This window comes from Mustela nivalis (genome assembly GCF_964662115.1).
Source record: "Mustela nivalis genome assembly, chromosome: 3".
Lineage (NCBI taxonomy): Eukaryota > Metazoa > Chordata > Mammalia > Carnivora > Mustelidae > Mustela > Mustela nivalis.
The window spans coordinates 61,460,259-61,472,512 of NC_139022.1; the positions used below are offsets into that span (position 1 = coordinate 61,460,259).

The 12,254-nt window shown below is 37.4% G+C and overlaps 1 protein-coding gene across 3 annotated transcripts in view; it reads right to left on the minus strand.

Annotated features, from left to right (window-relative positions):
* The window catches only part of ERAP2 (endoplasmic reticulum aminopeptidase 2), a 40,812-nt gene that overhangs the window by 7,179 nt on the left and 21,379 nt on the right, over positions 1-12,254 (minus strand). For all 3 annotated transcript variants that reach the window (XM_082723875.1, XM_082723876.1, XM_082723877.1), the window contains 5 exons: positions 12,051-12,182; positions 8,977-9,042; positions 7,593-7,768; positions 5,378-5,457; positions 4,219-4,402 (listed from right to left, as the gene is read on the minus strand). In XM_082723875.1, the coding sequence (XP_082580001.1) occupies positions 4,219-4,402; positions 5,378-5,457; positions 7,593-7,768; positions 8,977-9,042; positions 12,051-12,182 (638 nt within the window). The remainder of the gene's footprint in view (positions 1-4,218; positions 4,403-5,377; positions 5,458-7,592; positions 7,769-8,976; positions 9,043-12,050; positions 12,183-12,254) is intronic.

Genomic DNA, 12,254 nt, shown 5'->3' on the forward strand with positions numbered 1-12,254 from the left:
GATGAAACAAGGTTGGGTGTGTGTACATAACTTAGAGTTCTTACTATTCTTTTTTTTTTTTTTTTAAGATTTTATTTATTTATTTGACAGAGAGAGATCACAAGTAGGCAGAGAGGCAGGCAGAGAGAGAGAAGGAAGCAGGCTGACTGAGGAACAGAGAACCTGATGCGGGGCTCCATCCCAGGACCCTGAGATCATGACCTGAACTGAAAACAGAGGCTTTAACCCACTGAGCCACCCACACACCCCCAGTTCTTAGTATTCTTAATATTAACACAAATATGATCTAGTGAGCAATAGGAGGAACAATTCAGCCAGACCATTGGGTTTGAGTCCTAGATCTGCCACTGACTAGTTCTATGATCTTGGGCAAATTACCTAACCTTTCCCGGCCTCAGATATATCCCTTATACATGAAAGTAACAGTAGTATCTTGTGCTGTTGTAAGGATTAAGTGACTTCATTCACACAGAGTGCTTGGAGTCATTCCTCACATGCAGTATGAGATTTATAAAGGAAATATTAGCTAATATTAATAGTTAGGACCAAATAATAGCAAGGTTTTCACATGTTGGGTGATTCTCTAATGGTTTCACTTGTGGATTTGAATTGTTCCTCCAAGTGGATTTGGAACTTTGAGGACAAAGTTTGTCCTTCCTTTTTTTAATGTCCCTTCTAGAGCCTAACAGAGAAGTAGTGTTTATTCTGAGTAGGAAAAAAAAAAGTATTTCCATCTTTTTTTAGAATCTAATTAGATTCCAAAGTTATATGGCTTCTTTGTATTTTCTTTTAATGAAAAGAACAAACAACAAAACTATTATTCTGAATACCAAACATTAGGGCCTCTTCTGCAGAGGAAATAGACCATTATATTGTCATTTTGCAAAGTGGTTCTCACATGTGTTTCTGACAGAACTTGTGTCTGCACGTGGTCTGTAAACTATTACTGCCAGCATTCAACTCGAAGATTAAGCAAAATAGTCTGATATGGAAACAGATTCAAGAACAAAAGACATTTCTATTGAATTTTCATTAGCATAATGCTCTACCTCCTTTGGGTTTTTAAATGTTCAATTTTTATCTAAAAAGAGGAAACCGAAACTAGCAAGAAGTGAAATTAAGAAGAACCAACTCTTGAGACTTTTCTTAAACACAATTATATACTGCTTTCAAACAGACTTATGGAAAAGTTTCCACAGTTTTTGTCTGAAGATGGAGGGCTGAACCATATGCACTATGATTCTATGGTTTGCTGTATTTTTTAGTGTAGTTATCTACAAAACATCACGATTCCTTCCCTTGTTTGTTACTGTCAAACGTACAGTGTAGCTGTACAGTATAGCTGATACCCTAGAGGATCAGCAACAGGAAAAACTAGGTAAAATATTCCAGGGTCCCATTTTAAAAAGGGTGTTGAACAACACAAAAATTACCTCATATTAATCCTGTTTTTCTTATTTGTCAAGCCTAATTTGTTTCTTACAAAAACAAAAATCATTATTTACTTTTATACTTATCTATTTAAAAAAAAATCAATCTTAACATTCATTTAAGAGGATTGCTTTTCTTTTTATGTAACTATTGTTTAATAAAAAGCCAGCTCCTCACCACCAATCATCATGCAAAATGTTACCTGAAGGTTGATTCAGCTTATAAATAAACACATATGTGAGCTTTATACTTTAGCCCAACAGAAAAAAAAACCTGTATCTTATTAGTACACCGTTCTATACTTATGAGTATACAGTTTCAGCTATTTGGTACCTGTGTGAAATAAAACGATATTCCTGAAAAGCCAATTTGGGTATGGGACTAAAAGGAACAAACAGTTTTTCTGTAAAGAATTTAAAGTTGTCGTTTCAATTCCATTCAACCCAGATGAGATTCAAGAGTTAAGTTATGCTTAATTAATATGAAAATGCAATTAAAATAAATGTCCATTCCTTGGCCAAATTCTGTCTTCAGAACAACTCTGATCTGTGATTACTTCTTTTAACTCTTAAATAGATATTTTATAAAGCAGGGAAGATGCGATAAATATTAAGGGAGAGTAGCAAGTAAAAATACTTTGACCTAGTATGAGAGTTTTAAATTGTTTCCTTATTGACTGAGTTTTATGATAATGTTAATATAAACAAATTATGAAACAGTTGGAAATTAGAGAGGGAAGGAAAAATGCCTCATAATTTCACTACACATCACATTCACTAATAGCACTTTGGAATATTTCCTCCTCTTTTTCCTCACACTTTTAGCTAATAATTTTTTTTTATATAGTTGCAACAAAATAATACACAAATTCAGATTCTTCTTTTTTCCAACTTCACATTATTTGAACTGCATTTCTATGCTGTTGCTTCATCTTCCTCTTCAAAACAGGACGTTTTAAATGATTTTTATTAGATAATACTAATACTACTAATAGCTAACATTTATTGAACATTTATTGAACTGTGCTTAGTGCTTTATTGGCATTATCTTATGCAATCCTTGAAACAGCCCTTTATATTAGATATTATTATTTAAATCTGGAATTTTAAAGACTAGAGAAGTACTAAAGACTAGAAAAATTAGGCTTAAAATGTTTAAATAATTTGCCTTAGGTCAAAGAAGAATTGAAGAGGTAATACTTGAAGTCATCTATTTTATTTTTTTTTTTTATTTATTTTTTTTTTTAAAGATTTTTTTATTTATTTATTTGACAGAAATCACAAGTAGACGGAGAGGCAGGCAGAGAGAGAGAGAGGGAAGCAGGCTCCCCGCTGAGCAGAGAGCCCGATGCGGGACTCGATCCCAGGACCCTGAGATCATGACCTGAGCCGAAGGCAGCGGCTTAACCCACCGAGCCACCCAGGCGCCCCAAGTCATCTATTTTAAACCAAAATTTGTATTCTTAACTTCATTAATCTGGCCACCTCGTTTTTCCACTGATCCATTAATAACAGTAGGGTTTCTTCTGCTAAATTTAGACAACCCATAAATTTATTGGCAGAAAGAGCAAAAGAGATTTTGCAACTATTTGAAATATTGGTTTTCATTGTTAAGTTGTCAATATTCTTCAGTGTTCCTATTCCTACATTTTTAACTCATCTTCTTTGCAATCTACTCAGAGCTTCTCCTTTGACCAGACAGACCTCCTCCAATGAACTGTGGCTTACTTCCCAGCTAGTCTATCATGTAACCATCCCCACAGTTTTGGGATGGCCACATTCCTAGCCCATCCTGACTTTAATGTGCTCTGCTACAAGTGTTCCTGAGACATGAGCTGAGGATTAAGCTTTCAATCTCTCCTTTTCTCCTTACTAAAGAATTCTGTTATTGTACAGAGAAGCTTCTCCTGAGAAATGTCCTGCTGGTTACTCTCACTCAATTTGACCTAGATAAACATCTGAAAGGAAATAATATGTCACACTAAATAAAATGAATATAGTAATTCTCAGAATAGGAAAAGCTTACAATGCACATTATTTCACCTGACTCCTAATTTTTTTCCATTGGGGATCTTGTGACGGGATTTATTCTACATATTTTTCTGCTGATGATAAATGAGAAAAGAAAGAAAACACTTTGTCTTTCCAGGAAAATCTAAGGAGGAATAAACATAAGGAGCCAGTTTCTCCTTCATTTCCCTTTCAATTTCATATTGATTTCTACGGTGTGAGCCAAGTAACAAATGGATTGCGCACTTGATTTAACATTTAAAATCATAAAGGTTAAGACTATATTACACTTTTTTTGTTCAACAGATTACATAGGTATTTGGTGAAACAGCAAGCTACTCACCTTAATTTTAAATCTGTCATCAAAAGCTTAAATGCTTAGAAGGCCCACCCTAAGTGACTGAAACAGGTCACTCATGTACCATTTGGGACTTTGGTGCATGGGACCAAAAAAGCCTTGCTTCAAGAAGGACGCTGCATCCTCCTCTACGTGGGAATGAAGGTCCATAGTTGCCACATCTCACGTTCAAAAGAGACTCCAGAAGTCAGGATTTGTACATAAATTTCCCCACATTTTAAAATGTCAGATTACGTGTTTAAATACTGTATTGGTCAAAAACCTTATCAGTAGATAAGCTTTGATCTAGTGGCCAGTATTTGACCTTCATTCAGATCCATCACATACGAATGAACAATACTGAATGTTTGATTTTAAAATCTATCATATCTGGTTATGAATAACTTATTTCCTGTGAAATGGAATGAAATTTTGCATTACCTTACTAGCTGAAATGCATCATGAATCAGACCTACTCTGTCCTTAGGTCTGAGAAGTGTGTGGTTCTGATTCAGCTGTGTGATTAGTTGGTCCCATCCGTGCCCCTCATAGTGAACAATGTAGTAGCCATTTGAGTCCACGTTGAATTTCACCCAGCTGGTCTTTTCAGATAATTCCAGAGTATCTAGGAGGAAGAAATTGGCATAGCATTTTATTAACAATATACATACCGGGAACATCTCCAAAACTGTTAGTTCTCATGCTATTACTAATTAATCAGTAGGAAGACAAAGTTTTGGAAGAATCATTATGATATTCATTTTCACAGTCTACTGAATGGGTTTTTTTTTTTTGGTGAATTATGGTCTTATTAAATTAATAAATAAGTAAATTTGTTCTCAAAAGCAGTCTCTGCAGGTCTAAGAGGCCCAGTTCATCAGATAATAAGCATGATCAGAATTTGACTTATTTGTGGCCTTGTCACTGGTCATTGCAATATGTATATGTAGATAGGTGATACACTTGTCTAGTCCTCATTTTGGATGAAATAAAGATTCCAGGTTGAACATGACATTATGACGGAAACCTTCTCATATTTCAGTGAGGTATTCAAAAGTGAAATTAAAATTATATTATGTATTTTTAATATGACAAACATTATCCTATGTCATCAAAATAACATTATCATATTATCTCAATAGATCTGTGAGACTTAGTCCTCATTCAAATAAAATGAGAGAACTGAAGCTCAGAAGGAGTAAAGAAATTGTCTAAGGGTCACACATCTAATAGGTGACATAGTAAGGAGTTGAACCCAGAGCCAATGCATTCCAAATTCATTCCAATACGTATTTTTGCCTTGTGGCATAAGAGCTGGGTAAGTAGTTTTTAAGGGATATAAGAAAGAAAGCCCTCATTTCCTGATATAAATACAAACCTATCTCTGAATGCTAAACGCACAAGAAAACTTTCCAGTGAATAGAAAATTCAAATTTTCCAACTAAAGAGTTCTTTTTGTAATTAATAAATGGAGAAATGAGGACTTCCCTGGACATAAATCTTTTATTTTGAAATTTACTTACAGTAACTTTCCTCCACATAGCCCAGAACATGTTTAATTTCAGAACTGAAAGACCTATTTGGCTCATGAGTTCATTACCTGTCCTTGATTTTAGAACGTGTCTATGGATCACATTAGAAGAACTCGTGGTGTAGGTCAATGGAATATGCCACAGGTACCTGTGTCAGAAGATGGAGATGGTTACAGACTGAACGAATGGCCCATTTAATGTTCACATTGTCAGACTCAGATAGGTTGTAAAAGGCACTTAATGGCCCATCTTTCACACCACCAGGGGCCCTATAAATTTTATAGGCTAAGACTTTCAGATCCTTCAGTATGCAAAAATTCTTCCATACAATTATAGAGGTGCTATATATACCTGGTTGAGCTCTGCCACAATTATCTGTGCCATTGTTGTCCAAATCTCATACCATAAATTCTGCTGATTGTTTTCTTCTAAGCAAGAGAAAAAAAATCCAGTCTTCCTTTCATATTTCCAAAAACTCTGGCAGCCTGATATTAATTCAGCCAAAGAAAACTTCAAGAAAAGCCTCAAGAGATAAAGATCTGACCTCAATATGATTTCCACTTATCCTTTTGTTCAACACAGCTACCCACACCCCACCCTTGCAACTGGTAAGTAACTGTAAGTAGTCACAACACCGCAATCTAGGATCTGCTGATCAGCCAAGTCCAGAAAAGCCGAATGGATTGGAGGAAAAGACCAATTTCAATGATACTTTGGTTACTTCTCAGTGGTCCTACTATGATAAATAACAGAAATTGGCTGGTGTATTTTTTTGCTTGCTAGCAGGTTTTACAATTCCTCTATCTCCATCAAGCCATATTAGCTATAGTAATCTTGTACATGTAAAATCAAGTCCTTGAAAATACCAACAGGTGAAAAAACAGAAAAAGGAATAATTGAGGATGTACCTATTAGTCTTCAGAAAAATATAAAACAATGAAAGAAATAGCATGTGTAGACTTTAATCTAGTAAAGGGTCAGAAGGGATAATCTACACGTTAACCCATAAGGTATTGATAATTAACAAAGCAATTGAAAAATTATACAAAAAGGTAAAAGCAGACACATAGATATTGCCAAGATTTAACAGAATGATCTGGATTGACCTTTGGCTCCAGAAGGAAAGGGATTTTTTTCCAGATAAACATAGCTGGGAGTGAAAAAGAGGGAAAGTAGCATTTCTTGAGTTTGAATAAGCATGAATCAGATGATAATAATTTTATAAGAATCATCTAAATACAGAGGAAAAATACAGATCGTTGTAGTAGATATTTGTTACTCTGGCCCATCCACAGCATTGAACTCCCTCGTGATAGTTTGTTAAGTTATAAAAGTGTGAATCCTGCCTTCCCAGGAATGAATCACCATTAAATTTTTCAGGTTGTGTTGTCAGGATATAAATAGTTTTAAGCTCTCTGAGTTTCAGACTTTAGAAGGACATACAGAAAAATGAAATGTGTGGATAGAGAAGTGGCATAAAAGTTGCTGTTGGATTGGAAATGGGCAACTGACCAAATAGAAAAGAAAAACAATATGTTGTCTGTGTTAAAGACCTTGAATTTGCTTCTGATTGTCAGAAAAATTCTAGAATTGTTATGAGACAGATACATCCCTAGAAAAAGAAATAACAATAAGAGTCAGAACAGATTCACTTGTATTATTTCATTTTAAAATTGACCTCATTCATCTTATGGATGGAACTAATAGATCAGAGAAATGTGGACAGTGTTGTGTTTCTTGATTTTAGTAAAGCCTTGAACGCGGCTTCTTGGGATAGGCTGGTGAAGGAGATATGATAGTACGGTTCATTGGATTCACTTTCATTATTACCAAGACACAGCATATGTTTTAAGACAACGCATTCACAGTCAGTGACTGAAAAACAAAAGGCCACAGGAGGTTGAATTCACAGGATTCACAGGAATGTAATTCACCCCCAGGGGATATATTTTCCCTTCTGATAGGATGTAGAACACTGTCATAACAATTTCTATGTATGCTCTAGTCACCCAACCTATGAGGCCCCAGAAATCTAGGATGGAAAAGAGTGGGACATATTTGAGCAGAGCTATGCATCAGAGCCCAGCGGCTGCTGCAGAATTATCAAGAACACAAGGACACAGTAACGCTGTCTGGGGCCCGGCCTGAAGCTCTTTCAGTCTGTTACCAAGGCTGGGTCAGGCCTCTGCTGCTTGTGTAGAAAGAGCATCCACCATGTTGCCCAAGAAACTAAAGAGCAAGCGGAGATACAGTGACCTAGGCGAACAGAAGAAAAGCAGCCACCTTTCCTGCAGGGCCCTCCATTCAGGGTCCTCTCTGGAAACCCCGCTCAGGAAGCGCTCCTGCTGCAGCCTGAGGGAACGCCCTTCTCTTGTGATCACCACCAGGGGAATTCCTTTCTGCAGAGTCCAGGTCGCCATCATCTCCTTGAGCTCCGTGCTTTCCTCCCGGAAGGCGAGCTGAAATGACAAGTGACTTCGGTGACTCCAGAGGGAGGAGAGAAGCCCAGGAGAGCAGAAACGCACAATCTCCTTGGATGGCGGAAACAAGGCTTGAGGAGGAAGAGGGGGGGCCTCAGGCTGTCAGCTCAGGGCTGGAACTGGAGCCGGGCTGCCCCAGAGGTGCTCTCTGCAAGCTGACTGAAGGAGGGATGTATGCAGCAGCTAGAGGGTTAACACGCGGTGGCAAAAGTCCCAGAGGAAGGCCTTGCTCTAGACTGGAGCTCCCTCCTGCTCCACTGCAAACCAAAAGCCCAGAAAACAAAACAGAACAAAACCGCCTCTCCATTTTAAGGACAGTGGAGTGGAGGTGTTTCAGAGAGAAATGTCTATCTTTAGGGGAGCTTTAAATACTCCAAAAGAACTGTATTATATCAATAGATGTCGACTGAATGGAGAACAAAGCCTCTAGCTTCCTAGCTTCTCTTATGGACTTCTGATCACTGGATTATGCCGAATCTTCCTTTAAAAACTACAATTTATGGGATTCCTGTGCCTCTTCTTAAAAAGAGTTCCTCTTTTCTTCCACTAAAGTGTTCCACTAACTTCCCAGAAGTAAACAAAAAGACAGGGGCCTCTAGAAAACCATTCACCCTATTTCCAGACCTAACATATTTGGTTTGGCATTTTCCTGAGCCTGGAGGGTGCCAAGACAGCACTAACCAGGCAGAAGAATTCTGAGCCGAGATATTTTTAGCTAGCAGTGGGGTTGTGGGAAAGCTGAATTGTAACAAAAATATAGTAGTAACAGCATCATCCCCCTAAGAGGCCTGAACATTCCTTTTTCAGTCAACTTTGTTTCAAGGGAAACTGTGGAAGTCTCTTCCTTTCGAGTTATTTAAAGGGACAGTTGATGGGGCACCTGGGTGGCCCAGTCAGTTAAATGTCCAACTCTTGCTTTCAGCTCAGGTCATGATCTCATGGGTCAGGGGATCAGATGGAGCCCCACATCAGGCTGCCCCACCAAATGCTGGACCTGCTTGAAGAGTCTTTCCTTCTGCCTCTCCCCCCACTCTAGCACCCTCCCCCTCTCTCTTTCTCTCTCAAATAAATAAATAAATAGATAAATAAATCTTTTTTAAAAAAGGAATAGTTGGGCTCCTCTACATAATCACTTCGGATCACATGACACCCCAGATCTCTTCTACTCAAGTTTTTTTTATACTTACTGTATTGCTTGTCATCTTGGAATCAGAATAACAAAATTCACCAGATGTAAAATCACCTAGACAATTCTATAAAACAAGAATAGAAGAACACTGCCATTTGGGTATTGATAGTTGGCTGAACATGCATATTAGACATGAATATAGACAATAGCTCTATGAAAATTTAATTGCTTCAGACATGGTATGGAGCATAGTAGCTCATGAGAAAGGGGGAAGAAAAGCATCTTGGTAGTGACCATAGGAAAAGTTACTTATATACATAAAACAAAAAGTAATTTTTGTGTATTTCCTATGGTTGCTGCAAAGGCCCCCTTTTTTTTTTCCCATTTTCATGAACTGTTATGTTCCTTACCATGTATATCTAGATCAATTAAATTTATATATATATATATATATATATATATATATACACACACATATATATTTCAAGTTTTCTAAAGAAGTACAATGTAGTAGAATGATTGTTGTAAAAATTAATTAGTTTGTTGACTTTTTCTTTGTTTTCTCTTTCCCTTGGGAAAGGTCCTACTTTATTCTTTTATTGTACGTGCTGCTCATGCCCCTATTTAGCATTTAGGCAACTGTGTCTAGTAGTAAATGTCTCCTATCATATCACAAATCCCTTGACTGGGGAGGGGAAATGCCTTTGCTTACCTGGGCATTCCTAATGACTATCACAGTAACAAGAGAATAATAAACTTTGAATTCAGAATTAAAATGAGACCTAAGAAAATCAACAACTTGTCATCAACGCTTAAATAACTAAGACTTAATGCTCAAGGGGAACTGTACATGGAAAAATAACACACACACACACTTTCTAAGGCTCTCAAATGCTCTTAAATGATTTTATGAAAAATAACAACAAAGAATTCCTCTAATTCCCAAGTTACTATTGACACGTGTTAGAAATGATGTGATGTGACACAGTGTTGAGGAAGATATCATTTCATACCACAGTTTCAATTGGCATCAGAAAGTGGTCAACTAGACCTGAGGACCTTTAGGAAAAGGTTAGATGGGAGACTTTCCTGATAACTAGGAAGAAGTTGTGAAGTTATTAGGAAAATGAATACTGAGCTTGGAATCAGAAGATAGATCTCAAATACTGACTCCTTCATTGCCTGTGTCTATACAACCTTGCACCAATTTCTCCCTCAATATTACTTTTCCCACCTATAAAAATGGGGCAAGAATGCCTACCTTACCTTCTTGAGATGGCTAATAAGCATGATGTGACTAAATTTAACATAGGAATATCCACAGTTGGCCTAAAAGAATCCTGCAATTCTTGGCTAAATTTCTCCTCTAATAACTCCCTGACCACTATGCACACCAAGGACATATATTGTTTCTTGTTGAAGAAAGACAAGGTTGATGTCCACACACACACATAGCCAAGGAGAGGGAGAAAGTGAGGGATGGGAGAGAAAAGCAACATGAGGCTTGTTGAGAAGTTTAGGAGGACTCTGGAGAGCAAGCATCTAGATTTTCAGCAGGAAGTGATAGAAATTGATAAAAACATTTACATAGGTTGTACTAAAGACTCAAATGAGATAATGAGATAATGCTCTTGAAATATCTTTTTAAACTATTGAGTGTTATATAAATATTGAACAATATTATGACTGGCCCTGGGCCATGAAGTGCTTACAAAGAGGACTCTTCTGTCTACAATGGCTTAGGGTTTGTCTATCTCTCTGCGTAAGCCTGCCAGTCCAATGCATCTATAAAAGACTATTTTACTCACAGTTGAAAACTTAAGAGTATTTTAATAATTCTTAGAATCATCTAAGCCTACTACATGTTTTCTTCATTTTACTTATCATACTACTTGAATCCCAATGACAAAAGAGACCAAGTGTTCCTTCATTAGCAATTAACTGTTCATTAATCACAACGCTAAATGCCCTGGCACCTAGAATAGATATGATTCTTGTTCTTTTTTTTTTTTTTAAGATTTTTTTTATTTAGTTGACAGAGAGAGAGAGAAATCACAAGTAGGCAGAGAGGCAGGCAGAGAGAGAAGGGGAAGCAGGCTCCTCACTGAGTAGAGAGCCCAATGTGGGGGGGCTTGATCCCAGGACCCTGAGATCATGACCTGAGCTGAAGGTAGAGGCTTAATCCACTGAGCCACCCAGGTGCCCCAATATGATTCTTGTTCTGAAGCAAATTTTATTATTATTACTATTGTTATTATTAAACTATTATAAGCTATTAAAAGACGACATCACTATGGGGGATAGATTCGTAAACGCACTTTTAGGTATTGAGCAGAAAGGCAAACCACTGGGGCACCTGGGTGGCTGTGTTGTTAAGTGCCTGTCTTCAGCTGGGGTCATGATCCCAGGGTCCTGGGATCAAGCCCCACATGGGACTCTCTGCCTGGCAGGAAGCATGCCTCTCCCACTCTGCCTGCTTGTGTTCCCCCTCTCGCTGTGTCTCTCTCTGTCAAATAAATTTTAAAAATCTAAAAAAAAAAAAAGAAAGAAAAGAAAAGAAAGGCAAACCATTGAAGGGTGGAGTAGTCTGTAAGGAGAAGGTAAATTCTCAGCTAGAACTTAAAGGATGGATGGCGTTTGAATTGTTGGCAAGAAGAAAGGGTCCCCAGGTAGCAAGGACCCTTGAAACAAAAACGTGATGACATAAGGATTGAGCAGGATTTCTTCCGATGAGGGAGGAAATGTGTCTCACGCAATGGAAAATACATGCTGGACACTAAAGTTGAAAAAGTAGAGTTCAACCTTAAAATTGGGGCAGAGAAGTTTAGATATGCATGGCGGGAATTACAAAGTCATTAAAGATTTTGGAAAATGAGGAGATAAAAGTATTAGGTTATCCTTAGAAGGGAACCAAAGAAAAGGGCACCAGATACCAAAGGCCTGTGACTACCCCAGTGTGGATGGCATCTGGTTCCAAAGGAAAAAGAACGTGCTGCCTTCGATACAACTGGCAGAGTAGAAAGTGGAATACATGTTGATTGACTGACAATACAACTATTTATAAACCTTCATAATTAGCCTATTACATTTTAGATTTACCGACAGTCTACTGTTCCCCAGCATATGACTTACATTTGACAGACTGTTCCACAAATCATCATTTTTAGCATTTTCATAACTGAACGTCTTTAAGTAGTGAATAATTCCTTTGCGGAATTTCTCCTCATTCAGAAAATCCTTGAGCATATTCAAAATACAAGCTCCCTGAAAAAAAGAAAGAAAGACAAAAAAAAAAAAAAAAGATAAAGGAAAAGATAGTATGATTTGTTTTTTAAG